The sequence below is a fragment of the Myotis myotis genome, unplaced genomic scaffold, assembly GCF_014108235.1.
Source record: "Myotis myotis isolate mMyoMyo1 unplaced genomic scaffold, mMyoMyo1.p scaffold_m19_p_6, whole genome shotgun sequence".
Classification (NCBI taxonomy): domain Eukaryota; kingdom Metazoa; phylum Chordata; class Mammalia; order Chiroptera; family Vespertilionidae; genus Myotis; species Myotis myotis.
Window position 1 is genome coordinate 5,005,512 of NW_023416368.1, and position 22,170 is coordinate 5,027,681.

The window sequence follows — 22,170 nt, forward strand, 5'->3', positions numbered from 1 at the left end:
GTAACGAATACCGCCGGACTTCAGCCAGCAGAATCGCAACACTGTAAGCAAAGGCCAGAAACCTACTTTCAGCAGCGGAGGCCTAAGAGCTGGAGCCAAGCCTCAAGCTAAAGCTGGCCCAGAATAAAAATAAAAAAAAAGGAAAAAAGGAGCAGTTGGGAGCTTCAGTCACCCCCAGCCTGAAAACAGCCCTCGGCCCCTCACCCAGACTGGCCAGGCACCCCAGTGGGGACCCCCACCCTGAAGGGTGTGTGACCAGCTACAAACAGCCATCATCCCCTCACCCAGGCTGGCCAGGCACCCCAGTGGGGATCTCCACCCTGATCCAGGACACCCTTCAGGGCAAACCAGCCGGTCCCCACCCGTGCACCAGGCCTCTATGCTATATAGTAAAAGGGTAATATGCCTCCCAGCACCGGGATCAGTGGAGCCGCGAGGCCTCCCGGCACTGGGATCAGCGTGACAGGGGGCAGCACCCAAACCCCCTGATCGGCCCTGCTCTGTGTGTGACAGGGTGCGGCACCCCAACCCCCCCGCCCCCCCGCCACGGGCCCTGCTCTGTGTGTGATGGGGTAGAGCCATAACCTCCCCATCAGCCCTGCCCTGAGTGTGAGAGTGGCGGCGCCCCAACCCCCTGATTGGCCCTGCTCTGTGGGTGATAGAGGGCGGTGCCCCAATACCTCCGCCCCCCCCCCCCATGGGCCCTGCTCTGTGTGTGATGGGGTAGAGCCATAACCTCCCCATCAGCCCTGCCCTGAGTGTGACAGTGGCGGCACCCCAACCCCCTGATCCGCCCTGCTCTGTGTGTGACAGGGGGCAGTGCCCCAACCTCCCCATCGACCCTGCCTCGAGTGTGACAGGGGGCGGTGCCCCAACCCCCGAATTGGCCCTACCCTGAGCATGACTGAGGGTGGCATCGCAACCTCCCAATCCGCCCTGCTCTGTGCATGACAGGGGGCGGCGCCCCAACTCCCCAATCGGCCCTGCTCTGAGCCCGACCAGGGCTTGCACCTAAGGATTTGGCCTGCCCTCTGCCACCCGGGAGCAGGCCTAAGCCAGCAGGTTGTTATCTCCCGAGGGGTCCCAGACTGCGAGAGGGCACAGGCCGGGCTGAGGGACCCCCCTCTCCCCCCCGAGTGCACAAATTTTTGTGCACTGGGCCTCTAGTCTTGCTATAAAATAGAAAATACATCTTCTTTTCAAAAGCCTACAAAACATTTAAAAGTGTAATGATATATTAGGTATCTATAGAATCTCAATAAATCACAAAAAATAGAAGTTAATAATAAAACTAAGAAATAATGATCCCTACCTTCTGGAAAATTTTTAATCTCTCTCAAACAATTCTTAGGTCAAAGAGTAAATCAAACCTAAAGTTACGAAGAATTCAGAAAACAATTAAAATATGACATCAGAATTTATGAAATACAGCTAACATAGAGGTTGAAAGAAATTTCAAAGGCTTTTAATTGTTAATAATAAGAAAATAAAAAGAAATGAATTAAGCATTTAACTGAAGAAATTAGAAAAACTAATAAATTCAAGAGCTGGTTCTTTGGGAGATTAAGTAAGACATACTATAACTGACTCAAGGAATAAAGAGCACAATAGGTATCAAATAAAAAATAAAAATGGAACACTAGCCACTGATAGAGAGGAAATTACAAAACAAAGGCAATTTTAATACATTGGAGGGCCTGGAGGAAGGGAATAATTTTCTAGGAACATATAAATTATCAAAACAGTCCAGAAGATTATAATCTAACTGACAAATTATCATAGAGGACATAGGATGTTTTCTAAGTTAATTACCAAAAAACCCACTGGACCAGATAGTTTCAAAGAGTGTTCTACCAAACCTTTAAGAAAAAGAAACTGTATCCTGGCCAGTTTTGCTCAGTGGATAGAGCGTCTGGCCTGCAGACCAAAGGGTCCCGGGTTCGATTCCAGTCAAGGGCACGTACCTTGGTTGCAGGCTACCCCCAGCCTGGGCCCTGGCCAGGGCTCATGCAGGAGGCAACCAATCGATGTGTTTTTCTCACATCAATGTTTCTCTCTGTCTTTCCCTTTCTCTTCTACTCTCCCTAAAGATCAATGGGAAAATAGCCTCAGGTGAGGATTAACGAAAAATTAATTAATTTTTAAAAAAGAGGTCACAGTTTGATTCCCAGTTAGGGCACATGATCGGATTGCTGGCTCAGTTCCCGATAGGGGGCATGCCGGAGGCAGCCAACTAATGTTTCTCTCTCCCCCTCTCCCTTCCTCTCAAATAAAAAAAAAAAATCCATAAAAATATACTTGAACAAACAAACAAAAACCCCTTAAGCCCATGGAAAATTTAAACAAGTGACAGGAACCCAAAATTCAAGAGGATGGGAAGAAACTACGAAAAGCTATAAAACCTGCATGGTATCAGCAATATCAGTGTTTGTGCGGGATGAGTCAAAAGAAGTAACGGACCTGAGAACAAAAGAAGTCTGAAACAGCCAATAGGTGAATCACCGGAAGGCACAGGAGGCCGACAGGAAACAGCTGGACTGTGAGAGATCTAGTCCAACCGAACAGTGAGTCCGGGTGAGTGCAAGGAGCCCACAGGAAGAGGACAAGGGGCTGCAGTGTGTAGCCCGTGTGAGCTCAGAAAACTGACCAGCCATGACTCCCTTGCAGGACAGGAGCCAGAATGGATAATAAAAATTGAGCAAGACAGGGACAACAGATAAAGAATGGTCCCGATAAAATGGGGAGGGACACAGAACAAGAAATCTCAGGAAGAAAGCTGCGTGTGCACTAGTGTGACAGGCTGGCCCTGCCAGAGTTCCTCTTCTTGCCCTCACCTGACTGTGGCCTAATGACTCAAATGAATCAAATGAATCCCCTCACATCTTTGCTTTTGTACCAGCTTGACCCCTATGAAGGGCACTTCCCTGGTTTGCTTCTCTCTCTCGCTCTGCCCCACCTGCTTGCTCGGGGTTGGTTCCCTTAGACTCCGGCCCTGTGCCTCACTGTGGCCTCACTGTGGCCTGCAGTGACTGGTCTCTCTAGGATGAACTTTCTTTCCCTGCACCTCTCCTGTGTCCTCTCTTGTGGCTGGACATGAATGACCATTTCATGAACAAATGCAATTTTTTTTTTTACATTAACCGAAAACAGGGGTTTCTGTGAAGTTTGAAGTTAGAAAAGCTATCGTGAACAAAACTTTCTTTTGAAAGTTCAAAAAAAAACTAATTTCACATACAAATAAATAACAGAAAAGTATCAAGGTCAAAATCCCATAAAAAGTAAGACCAAAGAAAATAAGAAGATTGCTACAAACAATAAAAGTGTGCCTAAAAGGCATGAATAACCATAAAAAGGATGAAAACTATAACCCATTATTATTTCAAAATGAACTGCAAGACATTAAAGAAAATGATACAAGATATGACAGAACAGCATAATGAGAAATAGAAAAACAGAAATAAGACAGAACTCAGAAAAGAATTAGAAATTTAAAAAAATTTAACTCTGGAAATTAAGGCAAAACTAAAAGGAACACAAAGGAGGCCAGGGGATTGTCAAGGGCGGGGGAAAAAGGAGACATATGTAATACTCTTTGTAATACTTTAAACAATAAAACAATTAAAAAATAATAATAAAAAAATAAATAAAAGGAACACAAGAGCAAATAAATGTAACAAATAATGCTTTTAAGAGAAACAGAAGTGAAAGGGAGAAAGAATTTTAACATTAAAAATAGGCAAAGAAAAACCAACCCACAGGTAATAAGTCCTTAAAGAAGAAAACCAAAGCACGGGAGTAAGTCCTAAAGAGACTGGGTGCTGAGCTGGGCCGCAGCCTCTGCCGTGGGTTCCCGAGGAAGCTGGTCCTTCCTCACGTAGAAAACAAAGCTCTACCTCTGTCCCCGCCAGGACACCCACCGCCTCCAGTTCTCCCCTTTGCTGCTGCTAATGACAATATGACTTGCCCTACGATTCGAAAGCTGTTTTTATGTAATTAATGTATGCGCTCTTGTTTATAAATGCCTGATTTAAAGAGAAAAAAAAGAGAGATTGGAAACTACACACCGAAAGAGCACACTGCACACGAGAATAGCAACCTAAAATTACCAATGCCAAGATACAGTCTAGTAAAACTACTGAGATTTAAAGAAAAAGAAAAAAATCCTGTCGACTTTAGGCAAAAATAGCAAATGACTTATAAAGAAAAAATTAGGCAATTATTAGCTTTTCAACGGCAACACTTAGTGCCAGAGAAAAATGGAGAAACATATGTAACATACTCAAAGAAAGAACATGAGTCAAGGATTTTGTATCTGGTACAACTGACTTTTAGATGTAAAGGGAATATACAAACTTATCAACATAGAAGGCCTTTAAATTAAAAAATAAGGTAAAAAGAAACTTTTTTTATAATACTAAATTCCTCCCTTTATTTAACAAAGAAAGACTGAAAAGCATTTTGGAGAACAAGAAACAGAAGGCAGAAATGTACTGAAAGAATATAAAACAAATGCTTTAACACAAAGAATATGTAACGTAGCCGAAGCCGTTTTATGATGCCTCAGGGTCTTCACAGATCACGCTCTGACTCAAAGCCCTGGGGATGCTGCTGATCTGTAAGTGATCTGTCCATGCCAGCGTTCTCACGCCTGTGCCTGCGTTAGCTGCCCGTTCTCCCGGTCAGGGAGCTGTGCCTGACTTCAGGATGCCCACCTCTGCTCCTCCCCATGTTGTATAATCTGTTCAGGGATGGAAATCAGGCAGTCAAGTTTGTTAGAATCCTGTGGCATTTATTAGGGGTAAAACGAATAGATAAGCACCTTGACTACAGTATAAACTGCAGGCCTGACAGCTCAGAGATCTTTATTTTCCTTTTCCCCAGAGAAAGTTAAGATTGCTAGAAGTTTTTCTTCCTTAAGAGTTAAAATAGTTCAGTGATGAGATCTAAGTACATGTGGTAATGCGCAGTAGATGTTGATGAATGATAAATCTCAAAAGACAAAAGTAGGCAGCCAAGCAATGATTCTCTCTCATCATCAATGTTTCTATTTCTCACTCCCTCTCCCTTCCTCTCTGAAATCAATAAAAATATATTTAAAAATAAAATATATATTTAAAAAAAGAGACAAAACTACTTGTAACGAACAGTAACTACAATGAGATCACTTGAGTTTTTTCTTTTCCTCTTGAAACATATATTTTACGCTACGTTGTTACTGTTATTAAGTTATCCAGTATTCTTCTTACCAAGAGTATCTTTAATGAGGATTTCAAGCTTCTGCCCCATGTTGGGTCCTTTCTCCTCTCTTGGATTCTGTACTCGGTTTACAATCTCTTGCTTGATGGAGTTGATTACAAACAATAAATTATCTGTAAGACAGAACAAGACACTTGGAGTGTGTCACTAACATAGAAGAATTTGCTTTTAATTATGTAATAACAGATATTCAATTAAAAATGGAAAATATTTAAGAAAACATTAAGCAGTAATAGTTATAAGCTTTCTTATCCAAGCAGACTAATTTCAAATGATGTGCACTTTTTTAAAAATTTATTTTTATTGATTTCAGAGAGGAAGGGAGAGGGAGAGAGAGATAGAAACATCAATGATGAGAGAGAATCACTGACTGGCTGCCTCTTGCACGCCCCCTACTGGGGACCGAGCCCACAACCTGGGCATGTGCCCTTAACTGGAATCGAACCCAGGACCCTTCAGTCTGCAGGCCAAGGCTCTATCCACTGAGCCAAACCAACTAGGGCTGATGTGCCACTTTTGATAAAACACTGAAGACATGTATCAATGTCCACTATCCTGTAAGCAACTTGCCCTATTTGTCCTCATAGCTTTAAGAACAATGACAGTGCCTGGTATATCGATTCATAAGATCTTGGTAAATGTTTATTAAATAAATCAAACAAAGTCCTTCAAAGACTAAAGATTTAAGAACAAATTTCCCTATCTTAAAAAAAGCTTAAAAAGAGCAGAATTAACCAAAAGTAAATAGAAGGAGGAAAATAATAAAGATAATATCAGAAATCAATGAAACTGAACACAAACACAAAAGAACGTTAAAGCCTAAAGCTGGTTCTTTGAAAACACCAACAAAATGGATACCTCCTCCTACCCCCAACCCCCATCCCCAGCTAGACCAATCGATTATCTATATCTAGAATGAAAAAGGGGTTATTACTTCAGAATCTAGAGCCATTAAAAAGATAATAAGAAAATGCTATGCGAGCAAATTGAACAACTTGGATGAAATGGACAAATTTCTTGAAAACAAGAAGAAATGGAAAATCTAACAGCTTATTTCTAGTAAGGAGTTGAATTTATCAAAAAATATTCCGCCCCCCAAAAAACAGATGGTTTTAATGGCAAATTCTATCAAACATACAATGAAGAAATAAAATTGATCTTAAAGTTTTTTAAAAAGATAAGATTATGGCTCACTTCATTCCATAAGGCAAGGATAGCCCAAAACCTAAACGTGACAAAGACATTATAAAAAGGAAAAATTATAGACTAATATCCCTACTGAATATGGACACAAAAATCTTTAATGAACTATTTGCAATAGACTCTACTATAAAAAGGAAAATACACCATATCCAAGTAGAGTTTATTAATAATGCAAGGTTGGTTTTATATTAAAAAATCAGTTAATGTAATTCACCATATTAACAGGTGAATATGTGATATATTAGTAGGAAAAGGATAATACAACATGATTATTCTAATAAATGCAAAAAAATCCCTTATATGACAATACTAAATACCTATTCTTGATCAATGAAACTAGGAAAAAAATTCAACTTACTCCAAATGATAGAGGCATCTCATCTGCAAAAAGAGCCTACAGCCGACATCATAATTAAATGTGAAAAGTTACTCACCCCCACCCCAAAACTGCAAACCAAGTAATCACCACTTGTGTTCAATGTCCTAGACATTGCAATAGGCAATGAAAATAAATAAAAGGCATAAAGATCAGAAAGGAAGAAATAAAACCTTCCGTATTTAGCCCTGGCTGGTGTGGCTCAGTTGGCTGGAGCATCGTCCCATACACCGAAAGGTTGAGGGTTCAATCCCCGGTTGAGGTGCATTTCTCTCTCACATCAATGTGTTTCTCTTTCTCTCTCTCCCTTCCCCTCTCTATAAAGTCAATAAAAACATATCCTCTGGTGCGGATTAAAAAACACACAATCTTTTCCCTATTTAAGAATGATAATTGCTTCAATAAAAATCCCAGAGCATCTACATACCTACTACTAGAACTGGTAAACAAATTTAGCAAGATAAGATATAAGAATAATACTAAAAAATCCATTTCATATGCATTTATAATCAGCAAAAAGTTTGAAAATAAAGTTTCAAAGATAATTCCCTTTACAGCAGTACCAAAAAAATATAAAATACCCAGGAATAAATCTCACAAAAGATATTCAAGCACTCTATTCTGAAAACAATAAAAGAAGATGGAGAGAAATTAAAGAAGCCTTAACTAGATAGAAAGAGATACCAAGTTAATGAATTGGAAAACTCCATTTTGTTAAGATGGTAATTCTCTCAAAATTGATTTACACTCAAAGCAATCCAAATCAAATTTCACTAAGCTTTTTCTTAAAAAGGTGATACATTAATTCTAAAATTATATGGTCATGCAAAGGACCTAGAATAGCCAAAACAACTTTGGAAGGAAAGAACAAAATTGGAGGACTAGCAAGGACTAACACTACCTGACTTTAAGATTTACTATGAAATACAGTAATCAAGATCGTTTACATAAAATAAAGATAGACAAATAGATCAATGGAACAGAATACTGAGTTCAGAAGTAGACCCATACATACCCGGTCAATTGATTTAACAAATGCAAAAATATACAGCCACAGAGATGTATATAATTATGGATAAATACATTAACTAAACAACAGAAAGATAGATGCCAACATGTGTCCAAAGAAACATAGACCCAGAAGGCTCCCAGAGGCCCACCACATGCCCCTGCAGTGTGAGCCAGCTGGGTTCTAAAAGACATACAAATGCCGGGACATTACAATAATTACATCTACACATATTCACAGAGCTCAAACTCAAAATGCTTCAACAGCAAGAAAGAAAAGTAGGAAAATGGAGATTTCCATTCCAAGAAGCCAACTATTGTTTCATCTAATTCATGTACCGTGATTAGAAGGCCATTAATAAATAAAAACATCAGTTATAAACTTCACAGCTGGAAATCCTCTTTCTGCCCTCACAAATGGAAACAAGATAATCACGATCAACGATTAAGAAAAACTACACAAGTTTATGAGCACCGATGTGCCAGACATCATGCTGGACTTAAGAAAATCTCTAGACACACAAATAATGATTATTTTGCCACTGTTTCACTTTCTGATACAACTTAGTCGAAAAGCTACACAGTGAAGTTGACAATTTTAGAGGCAAAGGAACATGCAAACTCTATGGTACGTACCAAGCTTAAGGAACAGTAACAGAGCAAGGGAGAAAGGAGGGACACAGCTCAAGCCAGAGCTTTCTAACCCCCTCGTGTGCTATTAACAGGTTAACCGCCAAGCCTGTCTTGTCTTCCTTTCCCTTTAGCTGGAGATATCCAATTTCACCAATATGCTGGCGGCACCAGTGACTGACGAGTTCAGGATGCAAAGTATAGTGTCAGTCAGTGGTGACTAACATGGCGCTTAATGTGTTAAGGGTTCTAGGTGTATGAGAATGGTCCTCTCCACCCACAGGGGCCTCTTCCTATGAGTGGGATACCCTGTTATATTCCAGGATGCCTTAGAGATGATAATTTCCTACATGAGCCATGATGTGAAAGATTGAGAAGTACTGATCTAAACCAACGATTCCCAAAATATGCTAGGAAGGTTGCATAAGAGTAACCAAGATGGTGTTCAACATGTAAATTCCTGGGTACTCCTTGCACAGATTACAATTCAGAGGATCTGGGAAGAAGCCTAGAAATCTGTATTTCAACATGCACAGAGACAAATCCAATGTGGAATCTGCCTTGTAAACCAGAGATCTAAACTATCCATTCAAAGACTAAAATAAACAGTAGTCAATACATCTGGCTAACCCAGCAACACCACTATAAAAGTAAGAAATGACTATGCTCACAAGTAAATGAGCTCATCAGGGCAGAGATGAGATCTATCTGGGAAGCCCCAGATGCAGACACTCACACTAGGACAGGAATGAGTAAGAAGAGCATGTAGCTTACTGAATGGATTAACCAAAAGGAGGCTGGGCAGAATACAGGGAAAGCAAATAACAAAACCTAAAGAAAAGAGTGGTCAGCAAAGTAACAGGAGGTTAATCAAACTCTTAAAGGTGTAGGTTTACCATATTCTGTGTTGAGGCCCCATAATTTCACTTTATTAGCTTCATACTGGGCTTTTTTCTTTAATCGACAAGCCCTGTGAAAGGAAGAAACAATTAATTCACTTTTCTTAAGTGAATATTCAGAATATACTTCTCTTTATTGCTGTCAGACATTTTCTAATAGTAACCAAAAACCACTGCCTAACGATAGTAACTCATTTACCAAAAACCCACAATATAATAATTTATCCAAGCTGATTTTTAAAAAATTTTAAGCATATTCAAAAATAAAGCCCTCATAGATTGCTGGTGGGGTTATAAAATAGGACATATAGCTACTTTGGGAAGTAGTAACTTCTAAAAAAATTTGCTTTATTACTTTGGAGATAACTACTTAGACAGTTTTTCTTATAAAATTAAACATACACTCCTGGGTATTTACCCTAAAGAGATGAAAACTTATGTTCACACAAACACCTCTAAGTGAATGTTTGTGGTGGCTTTACTCACAATTGCCCCAAACTGTAAACAACCCAAACGTCCTTCAACTGGTGAACGGATAAACTATAGTACATTCCTACAAAGGAATACTACTCAGCAATACAAAGGAACAAACTATTACTCCTCACAGAAACATGGATGAATCTCAAATGCATCATGCTGAACCAAAGAACTCAGTCAAAAGGCTATCTGCAGCATGACTCCATCTATGTGACATTCTAGAAACTACAAATAAAACACAGATTGGTGGTGGTGAGGGGTTAAGAGCAGGAGAAGGGTTTACAAAGGACCATGAGGACATTTTTTAAGGTGATGAAAATGTTCAATATCTTGATTGTGGTGGTGCTTATATGATCAGTGTGTTTGTCAAAACTCATAGAAGTGTACTTTAAAAGGGGTGAATTTTAATTACTACAAAATAAACAAAGCACGAGGCTATGATAAAAATTTTCATTGTTATACTAGACTTGTGCCCATTTACCTCTTAAAATCTTTTTCCATTAAGCATAAATAGTGCCTTTTACTTTCAACGGAAAAATTATAATTCTCTTTTATAAAAGTCCATTTCTGAATAAATGGTTGAGGGTCACATGAGCTTCTACACAAGCTCGCTGCCAGGCTAGCCTCACCTCCTAGACCAGTGATGGCGAACCTTTTGAACTCAGCGCGTCAGCATTTTGAAAAACCCTAATTTAACTCTGGTGCCGTGTCACATATAGAAATTTTTTGATATTTGCAACCATAGTAAAACAAAGACTTATATTTTTGATATTTATTTTATATATTTAAATGCCATTTAACAAAGAAAAATCAACCAAAAAATGAGTTCGTGTGTCACCTCTGACACGCGTGTCATAGGTTCGCCGTCACTGTCCTAGACTTCACTTCCATGAATGAGCATGACCAGCACTGACCTGGAAGCCAGCTTGTTCTTTTCCTTCCTTGACCGTGGCCGGGCAGTTAAGGGGAGCTCACTGACTGGGGTCAGGTCACTGATCACTTTGTTCAGTTTCCGCAGCTCATTGCCTATCTGCAGCAGTTTTTTAGGGTTGGGAGTCAGGTCTTCTACGTCAGTTCTCCTTGACTTCTTTACTGCGTATTTTCCTACAGATGGTTTAAACGAAATTTAAGTTACACCATTTTATTTAACAAGATACATTTTGTATAGCCATATTTTAAAACCACATCTCCCTTATCCCCCTTTTCTTGCTCAGAAGTCTTGGCATGTTTCAGAAGTCTCAGAATGTCAGCGCCCTCTGCTAGAACCGCTAGCCTTCTCTCTTTCCCACCTTGTGACAGCAAGAAATGGGGGTAATATGATGCAGCTCCATCCAGCCTTCCCATTCCTCATCACCTCTAGGTTTCCAGCCCCAGTGTGACAGATACTTATTATTTTCATGATAGTAAAAAGCATCTCAAACTTTAGGACTGGAGTGCAAGTTCACCTGCATACAAAAATCAGGGCTAGGGTGTAATACTGTATATGGTCAGAAAATGATTTTGGAGATTTTAGATCTTTGATGCTCTGACTGAAAATGTGTCAAATATGGAGAGTCTTGTGTTGGATTCAAAAGTCCATCAAGTAAAGGTTGCCTCTGTTGAAAGGTCTTCTTTGGTTAGTTTGGTATATAACTCATGGAAGACTCCAGGGCTCCTGCCCTATCCCTGCGGGCGCGAGGGATGGCTCTGTCCTCAGAACCACGTACACCACACAACTTTCCTAGTACTCTCCACATGCTTTCTGGACCTATTTATTGGTCCTGTCTTTTCACTGAGGTAGAAAAATTGATCTCAAAGCAAAAACTGGGTTTTTATTCATTGAGAGACAGTGAAGTATAGACCTGGGTACCAGGGAAAATGAGTCACACATATACTTCTGATCCAATTCCAGTGTCAAAAATGCTTAGCAACTGAAGCCTGAAGCATGAGTGATTATTAAACTGTGTACTGAGCACCAAACTTACTAATGCCCTCCACTATGGGTTAATGTAAAAGGATGGAACAGATTTTGGATTAACATAAAAATAACATTTTTGCAGAAGGAATTCTATTTAATTATATCGTCCTGGGTTCACAATTCGAAATTTGACCTAAGATTATAAGCTTCTCTCAACCCTTATTTTCCACTCTTCTCTCTCCATTCCTTCTCCTACAACTATTTTTCCTTTCTTCCCGCCCGCCCCCTCCTCTTTCTTCCCACCACTGTGTGGGTCCCAATCTCCCCATTTATATTAGGCCTCGAGACTGAATGAGAATGAAAGTGAGTGCTGGAGCCCGTTCTCTTTCTTCCCAACCCTATGGTTTATATAGCAACTGTGACAGGTCAGAAATCAGCAATTCCCTAATCATTTCTTGGAAGTAACCAGACATGAAATCATTTTCGCACAGGCTTGCCTCCCTGTTTTGGTAATGATTCTCAACCCTGGCAAAGCGATTTGTGCACACACGGCAGCTCTGCTGCTCCGCTCTCCGGTTTGCTAGGAAGGGTTGAACACCTACATACAATGATTAAACATGTAAAGTGACACAAAACCTTTGATCACAATACCCTCTTACCATGATGTAAGCCATTTTTCTGATACACATTACTTGGCAAGGTGTCTCGGTTCCATTCCGATGGCCTTAGCATCCTCTCTTGCTGTGATGGCGTGAGTTGTTCACTGTACTCCCAGAAGTACCTTCTTTTACCTCTCTTCCGAGAGGATACTGAAGTCATCTCCTTCAAGTCTTCCATGGAATCATTTTCATAGCCTTAAAAAAAAGAAAGCCCCCACCCCAATGTTTAAGTGCCACAGATTTCAATAAACCAATCAGGACAAACAAAAAGATCCTTCTATTTGTCACTTGATACATTTCCTTTCATCTGAAAACATCATTGCTTATCACTGGCATGTCAAAGATTACAAACCAGGTCTATAAAATAACTTTTCATATAGAATCTCTAACTCAAAATATTCAGAGATACTATCCTCTTGGTGTTTCTCTTTGGTTTTCATACGTTAGTATATGACACTCTGTATCTTCACATAGGATTGAGAGAATAACAAAATACAACTACAGAAATGTCAAAAGCACCATGAGATAATGGTACTTAGCCACTATCCTGTGATCTTAAAATGTCTTCTTTTTAATATTAATGCCTCTGACACATCCCAACAGAAAGCTGTATGCATTTCTGGGGTGATATCCTACTAGGCAGAATCTTGTGAGGCAGCAGTGCCTCCCACCCCACCCTTTTGTAAAAGTACACAAATGGCACTTCTCACACAGGCTATTACAAATGTATATGCCGTGCTCGCTTCGGCAGCACATATACTAAAATTGGAACGATAAAGAGAAGATTAGCATGGCCCCTGCGCAAGGATGACATGCAAATTCGCGAAACTTTCCATATTAAAAACAAACAAACAAACAAACATATATGCCTATTCTAATATTTTTACTGGAAACAATCTGCATTTACTTCATTTTTTAAGCAGTTGTTTTCCTTACTAATAGGAAATTTCAGAAAATACGTAATTCTGAGCTGCTGGGATAACTGGTCAGTCCCAATACAGGCTGACGTCTCAATCTCAGATACCCTCAGAGAATGCCCACTGTGTATGTATTCCATGCACTAGGGCAGTGATGGCGAACCTTTTGAGCTCAGCGTGTCAGCATTTTGAAAAACCCTAACTTAACTCTGGTGCTGTGTCACATATAGACATTTTTTGATATTTGCAACCATAGTAAAACAAAGATTTATATTTTTGATATTTATTTTATATATCTAAATGCCATTTAACAAATAAAAATCAACCAAAGAAATGAGTTCACATGTCATAGGTTCGCCATCGCTGCACTAGGGCTAGGTACCTGGGATAGTGGGGATGGGCCATGCACAGATGTCCACAACCCTAAACCTAAGGTGGCCAGAAAAACACTGGGCTGCACTGGCCAAGCAAAATGACCACTTTCCCTACTAAAAATGTGACTCCTCTGGAACTGATACTAAGAAAGTGATGACATCTGAGTGTTGTGTTGTTTTTTTGGGGGGGAGGGGGTATTAGAATTTTTCCAGGTTTTATTCAGATTAAGAATTAAGATTATGATTCCATTTACATGACATTCTAGAAAAGGCAAAATTATAGGGACAAAGTGATTGCCAGGAGCTGGGGGTGGAGGGAAGGACTAACTATAAAGGAACATGAGAGAAACTGGGGAGGGGAGGAGTGATCAAATCCTTCTGTCTTGAGTGTGGTGATTACATTATGACATGCACTTTGTCAAAACTCACAGAAGTGTGCACAAAGGGAATGGATTTTACTGTGTGAAAATTATGCCTCAATACACATGACCTTTAAAAAGAGAATCAGTTGAAGAGCCAAATGATGCTGAAGCAACAGTCAGGACAAGTGCTGGACAGCATTAGAGTGCACCTGTGGTTCTTTAGAACAACATGGCAAGCAGTGGGCCCACAAACCTTAGGTCTTCTTTGAGAAATAATGCACAAGTTCAGTGACACAATAATTTCTAAAATTTTTAAAAATTGTTATATAGCTTTGGCCTTTTTACTTGTGTGAATGCTTTGCTTCAAACGAAGATTTTATCTTGTTCCCAGTTTTCCACGTAGCTTTGGAAAAGATGCAATGGCCACACTGTGCCACCTGAAATGGCCTTTTTAAAAAGGCCCTTGCCCAGGCCAACCAAAAATTACTGGCTCGCAGAGATTACCCTCATATGCCTGGGAACACCTAACACTGGCAGATGGACCAACCCAAACACTCCCATCTTCCCGCCAACATCAAGAACTGGTATTCCACATTTAAGTCTATTCCAGCCCCAAGCATCAGGCGAACATTTGTATATACAGCTTCCCAGGTGGTGGTGGTTACGTGCACTTTTGAGAGCTCACAGAAGCATGGACTGAAAGAGGTGAACCCATGTCCTCAACACTATATGATATGCTCCCTTAGCTAGCAACTTGTCCTTACATATTTCACTTACAGAGACTTCATTTCAGCCTTATAAGAACCTGATAGGACAAGATTATTAGCCTCCTTTTCGCAAAGAAACGCACTCATCAGGGTTTAAATGACTGGGCAGAGCCTGGGACTGGCGGAGGCCCCACAACTCAAGGAGTTTACCTCCAGCTGAATGTCCCACTTGCCCTGTGCCTATCCAGCTAAATGGTCTGAGTGGATTTTTTTCCATATATATTCCACATTAAAATTCAGAGTCATGAGATTTTTATTTCTTCTATCCCACCCAAATTAGTTACCAGTTTTACTTACTTTATATATGTTGTCTTTTTTTAAGTACTTAAAGGGTCATCAGTTTTCTTTGACCTAATATTTTCACATTTTCTAATAGTATACACCGTAGTACACATGTACATACACACACACACACACACACACACACACACACAACGGACTTGGTAGCTAAAGTCATCCACCTTTTAATACAAAGACAACCATGATCCAGTAAAATGCAGAAATACGATATTCCCAGATCACTGGCCTAGCACTTAATGTTTTTAAATATCTCCCAAAGCATGTTCTAAGAAACACTATTACTATAATATATGCCTTCATACCCAAGAGAGTTCTATGGTCAAATAAGTTGTAAGAAACTCATCCTGCACCTCTCTCTTGCAAGTCACAGCACACATAAATGTATTAGAAAACAGAAAATACAACAGCAAATAGATCCAGTAAACTCTGAGCTCCACGAAGACGAGGATCATGTCTATTCTGCTCATCTCTGTACAGCCAATGCCTAATACACACAGTGCCAGACACAAAAGGAGGCACGCAAACATTTCCCACGAGACTTTTCCCTTTTTTTTTTTTATTTCATTTAATGGGTCACCATACTGATCTCATTCCTTCCTGACATGATTATCAAAAGAAAGTAAAAAAGGATTATTTATTGCCTAAAATTCCAATCACACATCTTTGGTTAGTGAGGATTACTGCCATTAAGCTGGTAAAGTCGATCGTAAAAATGTTTAGTAGGGATTACAAAATAAACTCTCATTCTGGGGGCCCGAGTCTTAATCTTACCCCATGTAACTCCATGACCCCAAGCCATGTAGCCTGACCACAGAATAGGCTCTATTAAAACTTGGGAGCCAGTCCAGAGTCGGGACTGAAACTCCATTTACACCTCCGCTAGAGCTTTGTAGGCTTGGGCACTGTAGCAGCGGACTGCCAAGAACCAGCATCCAGGGAGCTAGTCACCACAAAAGGGCCTTTATAAACTATCCGCTGCAAATTAAACCAATCAACCCACTCTAAAACTAGCACTCTGAAGAAACTATAACTATTCCCACTTTTCAGCTTCAAAGAATTCCTTCCTGCTTCTCACCAATAATTCACTTTTGCGTCCCTAAAGTCGCTTGCTTAGCTCTTTCTTTCAAGAAACAGGGAAATTTTCATTAGCAAATATGAATAAAGCCCAGTTACAACCACAAAATTGTACTGACTTAAGAATATCATTCATTAACATTTGTGGGAACTAATAAGTGATACTAACCAAGGAGGTTGTACTTGAAGTCAACTGAAAGTGAGTGAATTCAATGCCATCCAAACACTCAGCACTGTTAAGCTGCACCAAGAGGAGAGCCAGCCCCAGCTCTGTTTTAAAGCAGCGCTGGTTGCTTCTTCACACCAGCAAGGAAATGCGGCCTAACAGGACAATACCAACTGTAACACCGGTTCCCCTGCCTTATCAGAGTCAAAGGCTGAGAAAATGGAAATGAGGGTCAATCTACCAAGTGCCTCCCTTCATGGACCCACTCACCTCCCAACACAAAACCAAGTCAAAAGCTCAAGAATGAATTTAAAGTGAAGTTAAAAGTCAAAGAAAAGAAAAGCTAAAACCAGAAGTGGGGCAGATAGCATAGTTCCTTGCCTGGTTGGTGGGATTTACTCACTGACGTATCTATTCCTTTAAACACCAGCTGGCGCTTCCTTTCTCCCACTTTCCATTTCCCTTAGTTACTACCTGTCTCCTGTTGGTCTCCTTCCCCTACCCTCTTATCCTAATTCTAAACATGTACTCAAAGCAATAGGGCTGACCTGCCAGACTTGAGGACCACACTGGTCTTCCTTTGGGAGGGAGCTAAGTAAAGCACCAGCTACAAAGACAGCTTCCCTTGAAATATTTCAAAGCAGATTTTATTAGTTTGTTGAAAAATTTTCCTGCTAAGGAGGAAAGACAATTGTTCTACCTAGACTACACAGAGTTCTAAACTAAACCAAAGAAAAGGCAAAACCCCCTTTCCTCCACATTAAACTTAATGTACCTTTTCCTTAGTTGCAACCCCACACCCAAGTCAAACAACTTGGTTGTATCAAATACATCAAGCTAAGCATTTGTGTAATAGTAAGACTGCACTAAAAGGAGTCTTTCAGTAATAACAGTGCTTCAGTGCCTACAATATAGCTACTATGCCTTAAAAACCCTTCCAAAAATTAAATACCAATGTTTATACTGACTGCTGGCAATTTCAGCAATCATCATAACAAACAGAAAGGGATTTCTTTGACAATGTGTAAGGTTTTTTAATAACTTAATTTTTCACATAGGCGTTACAATATCAACATTATTTCTGAAAAAAAACAAAAAAACTTTTGCTTAAACTTGAAGATCTTCACTTCTTTGTGTATTAACTGTGTTCCACTTGGCAATGCCATTTTCATAAATAAACTGCACAAGCCAACAGCAGCAACAGCCCAAGCATGTAAATGCTGAAGTGGACCACTTCCCCACAGGTTTCACTTTCTCCCTCTATTTGTAAGCGCTCTACATAAACCAAACAGTCTCCTTCATGCTTATTCAATTAGAGCAGGTATTTTTCTTAAGTGGAAAAATACTGTGCAAGCAAGAGACGCAGCAGACAAAGAAAAAGCTCTCTTGTACATTATTCACTCAGTAGGCTTTGTTGGTTATAGTCATGAGTAACATAAACCATCATCCCTTGGTTCCCCATTCTAGGGACTCCTAACGTACCTCAACAATAACAGAGGGACTCGTGCATAAAAAGCGAATATTTTTAAGCCAATCAATTCTTGGCATCTTTGCACAGCTGCTCAAGAGAATGATAAATCAGGTCACTTAGCATAAAATAAATTTAGAAGTAGCCCTCGAGGAATCAGCATATGAGCCACAATATGAGCAAAAGTGGTTATTTTAGAGCTGTCTGAATAGATAAAAAGCAATTACATATCCGAGCCAAGATATTAAGTCATTTAATCCTCACACTAAGACAGAGAAAGCATCCACAGCAAAACTTCCTATTTCCACATAAGAGGAGATGACAGGTCAGTCTGTAAGCCTCTAAGCATTATAATACCTGGTTCAGAGAAAGTGTCACTAATATCATCATCCTTGTCATCTTCATAATCTTCCTCCTCCTCCTCCTCTTCCTCCTCATTTTCAGAAAGTTCGTGCTCGCTGCCAAATCCTTCATCATGGTCCTCATCATCGACATCCTCCTCGTCGTCCTCCTCTTCTTCAGGACTGCATTTGGTTGGCTGTTCACCCAAGTTGTCGGAGACAAAAAGGGAATAATTGTGCTCTTCTTTTTTCTGGGATGAATCTGAGACCGATGTGCTGGCAGAAAGGCTGCTACTCTCTCCTGCAGCAATTGCCCCAGGACCCTCCTGGGGCAGGGGACTGAGTAGTAGTTCCTGGGTTTCTTTAAAAGGCAAAGCTGGAGTGGCATGACCCTGGAGAGGCTCCGTCCCTTTCTTTTCTGGCCTCTTTGCTACCACCCCACAGTAGCAGGTGTTCTCCTTTGCTGCGTCTGCGTGAACCTGGCTCAGCGACGGCCGGCTCTGCTGCACTGGGTTGATCTTTACTTTTGCCTTTTTAACATAGTCTTTACATTCAACATGAAAGTTCACCTTCTCAGTATGATGCATGTTGGTCTTCACCATGATTTGTGTGCTTGAAGTGGGTTTACTGGCTTTTTGGACACAGTCTGACAAAGGGACCTCAGCTTGAAGAATCTTAGAAGAACACACGGGGGCAGCTGCTCTGCTTGCAAGCTTTTTACCAGGGAATGAAGAAGGCAAAGGATTTTGTTTGACACTGAAAAGTGAATCTGGGTAATAAAGGGAATCAGAAACAGACTGCGAGTCTTCACTATTAAGCTGGGCCAAAGTTGGAGTTTTACTTATGACCTCTTCATCTTGGTAAGGGCTGGAAAAATCATCAAGACCCAAGTAATCCACTTCTTTTGTTCCCCAGATGTCACAGCTGGTTAGCTTGGTGTACTTTGTTAAGTCTTCACAGTATGTATCCCACTGCTCCCAGTTTGAGGTTAAAGTGCCCTCGTTATCCAGGACATCTGTGAAAGACTCCAGATTTTCAATGTCTTTGCAGTCCTCCAAAGAAAGGAAGCTGTCTCTAGGATTCTGCTGGTAGTTCATCTCTCGATCCTGAGAAAGGTTTAAAAAATAACACACCATATTTTAGGAAAGAAATATTCACCTCCATCCACTTTCATATATCAAATTGATGAACAAGTGCTTGAACTCTGCTCTGTTTTATTTTAAGATAAAGGCTACTTACATGAAACTTTACCATTCCATATACGTAACATCATTTCCTTGGGCAAGAAAAAAAAAGAGGGAAAACATGTCCCTTGAGAGGTTGAAGTATGGTGCAAATATCAAGGCCTATTAAACTTTACTATAAACACTCTTCCTGAAAAGAAGTTTGTATTTCCTGATCTTTGACCTAGAAGGATAGTGGGACCTCCTTAGAAACAAGCTCGTTTACAAAGCAAATAGTAAAGACCTTACCTTCATCACAGAAGAATATGCCTTCTTAAATGAGAACTTAAAGTTAGAGGCAAAGAGCAATCCAAAGAGAGTTGGAACTCAGCCACAGAAAAAGAAGCTCTTTGAAGACCTTGTAACAACTTTTAGGCTTGGCAAATAAAATACTCCTCATGAGTAGAGATGTAATTTTAAAATGTGATTAAGACTATGCAGCCATTACAAAGAATTCAGTTAAGCTCTAATGGACTAACATGAAAGGCTGCTTCGTCATATACTTTTATGTTAAAAAACAGATTTTGCTTGGAATTGCTACTTTTTATCTCACATTCTGTGCGTGTATGCCTTGCTCAATGTTACCATTTTTAAATTTCCCAGCTGAAAAGTCCTTTAGTATTTAAACATATTAAAGAAAGACTGCTTCCCATCCTCCTCATCAAAAACCAGACTAAGGATATTCAGAAAACCATTCCTCTTACTATTTTCAATGGGCTTATACATCCTTCTAAAATTACTACACTGACAATCACAAGAATCAAATTTGGCCTTTATAAGTAAAAGTCTCTACCACAACACTTTTTACCACAAATCAAATACAAGCCAATGTTACTCACCAGTTCATACATGAAGTCTGGATCTGAACTGTTCGCTAAGAGATCTGTGCTCATTAGAGTCTGTTCCGAAAAAGTGTGGCTTCGAAAGGCATCCCCAAAAGGCGGATCCATTCCGCTTACACTAGGCTACAACAGAGAGGTTTTAATTTTAGAACACGAAAGACTACTCAAGACTAATTTACTGCAAATATGCCCCATCCCCACACCTACTATTTTCAGAAAACAACTGTGTTTCTTCTACTGTTTAGTAGTACATCTAAGACATTTAACTAGCATTTAACTGTGGGCTTATATTAGGAAAATAACTAAATGCATAAAAAAAAAAATGAGTGCCAATTGTTCCTAATACTTAACCTCTAAAAACTAAAGCTTATTTAGCCACCAGTCAGCATACAGTACCTAATGAATACTTCCATTAGGCTATAAATATTCTTCAAATCCATCTCTAATTACTAACTCTCTGTACTAACTCCCTGAAGAGGAGAGCTGCCATTTCCTGGGGTCTATGGAGGTAGCGGGTCAGTCTAACTCTGTATCCTAAGTGAGTCCTCAAAACAAGCTCGAAGAGAACTTGGGCATCTCTAGTCAACAAATGCCTCCAGGAACATGATGGAGACACAATTAGCCAAATATCCAAAATCCCTGGGTGAGACCAATAACTGGGAGCTCAGTAGCTTTAACCCTGACTCCTGAAAAGTATACAATTCATCCTATAATAAATAAGAAAGGGGAAAAAGCCTCAGCACCCAGAGTTAATCCATCCTCCTTTTCCATTTCAACATCTCTATAAATCACTCTAGAGCAGGGGTGGGCAAACTTTTTGACACGAGGGCCACAATGGGTTCTTAAACTGGACCTGAGGGGCCGGAACAAAAGCATGGATGGAGTGTTTGTGTGAACTAATATAAATTCAAAGTAAACATCATTACATAAAAGGGTACGGTCTTTTTTTTTTTTAGTTTTATTCATTTCAAAGGGCCGGATCCGGCGGGCCGTAGTTTGCCCACGGCTGCTCTAGAGTGAAGGCGGGCCTCACACGCCTAAATTGGTCCAAACAAGTAAAAGGCCTCCCTCTGAAATTGAATTTGCATAAAGGGAGAGGATGGGGAAAAATAAAAATTCCCTCTTTGCCTTTTTGTTCTTCTTCAGCAAGTTTCTGCTGAAACTTTAAAAAATTATTCGTCTGTTTGCATTTTTGTATACATATACCTTTATACACTATCATACATACTCTATGTTTTCCTTCACTGGAACATCCCACCCAATTCTTTTCTTTCTCTGATTTTCCCCAACCCTACCAGACTGCAAACTCAAAATAAGTGTCTTATAGTTCTAAATTCAAGTATCTGATAAACAGCAAATTAAAACTTGAATGGGAAAGAACTCTGAATGGGTATGTGTGGTCCACTTGGCAGGGAGGCTGGGGTGGAGGCAGGCCGCTGGCCTTTTTAACATCAGCCAGCAAATCCCATTCTTTGCCTCTGCTGCCTGCCTTCGAGTCACTGCACAGTCACAGCAAGTTTCTGACTTCCTTCGCTCAGGGCATAGTTCTGCCTGGCCTCACATAAAGCCACCTAAGCACCCGGGCCCTCATTATTTTTAGATCTCTCCCCAGCACTGAACACAAAGAGGGGAGAGGGTAAAAGATAATGACAGGAGGAAGGGAAGAAGTTGTATATGCAGAGTGGGGACTAACAGGGCTTCATTTATTGTTTCAGTGATTGCCTGAAACCAGAATGGATGAATTCAAAGTAGTAATATAAATGGATATAATCACTCTTAAACATGTTTTGTGGGAGGGATATACAGAGGTGGGCAAAAGTAGACTTACAGTTGTTTGGAAAATAGAGTAAATAATACAAGAATAAACTTTTGTGTACTCACAACTGTAGACCTACTTTTACCGACACCTGTATATGTGTGTGTGGGGGTGT

The 22,170-nt window shown here is 40.1% G+C and overlaps 1 protein-coding gene and 1 non-coding gene across 12 annotated transcripts in view; one reads left to right on the forward strand and one right to left on the reverse strand.

Annotated features, from left to right (window-relative positions):
- Nucleotides 1-22,170, reverse strand: part of CREBRF (CREB3 regulatory factor) — a 29,438-nt gene that overhangs the window by 6,702 nt on the left and 566 nt on the right. For 4 of the 11 annotated variants that reach the window (XM_036313561.1, XM_036313558.1, XM_036313557.1 and 1 more), the window contains exons 2-7: nucleotides 20,237-20,362; nucleotides 18,191-19,280; nucleotides 12,406-12,600; nucleotides 10,764-10,953; nucleotides 9,370-9,443; nucleotides 5,247-5,369 (exon numbers count right to left, since the gene is read on the reverse strand). In XM_036313561.1, coding sequence (XP_036169454.1) covers nucleotides 5,247-5,369; nucleotides 9,370-9,443; nucleotides 10,764-10,953; nucleotides 12,406-12,600; nucleotides 18,191-19,280; nucleotides 20,237-20,362 — 1,798 coding nt within the window. Of the gene's footprint in view, nucleotides 1-4,401; nucleotides 4,739-5,246; nucleotides 5,404-9,369; nucleotides 9,444-10,763; nucleotides 10,954-12,405; nucleotides 12,601-18,190; nucleotides 19,281-19,413; nucleotides 19,451-20,236; nucleotides 20,363-22,170 lie in introns of those variants that run through there. The other 7 variants (XM_036313567.1, XM_036313564.1, XM_036313562.1 and 4 more) reach the window with 6 other exon arrangements.
- On the forward strand, nucleotides 13,141-13,247 carry LOC118659375. Its single transcript, XR_004968511.1, has one exon. It is a non-coding gene; the product is annotated as a U6 spliceosomal RNA (small nuclear RNA).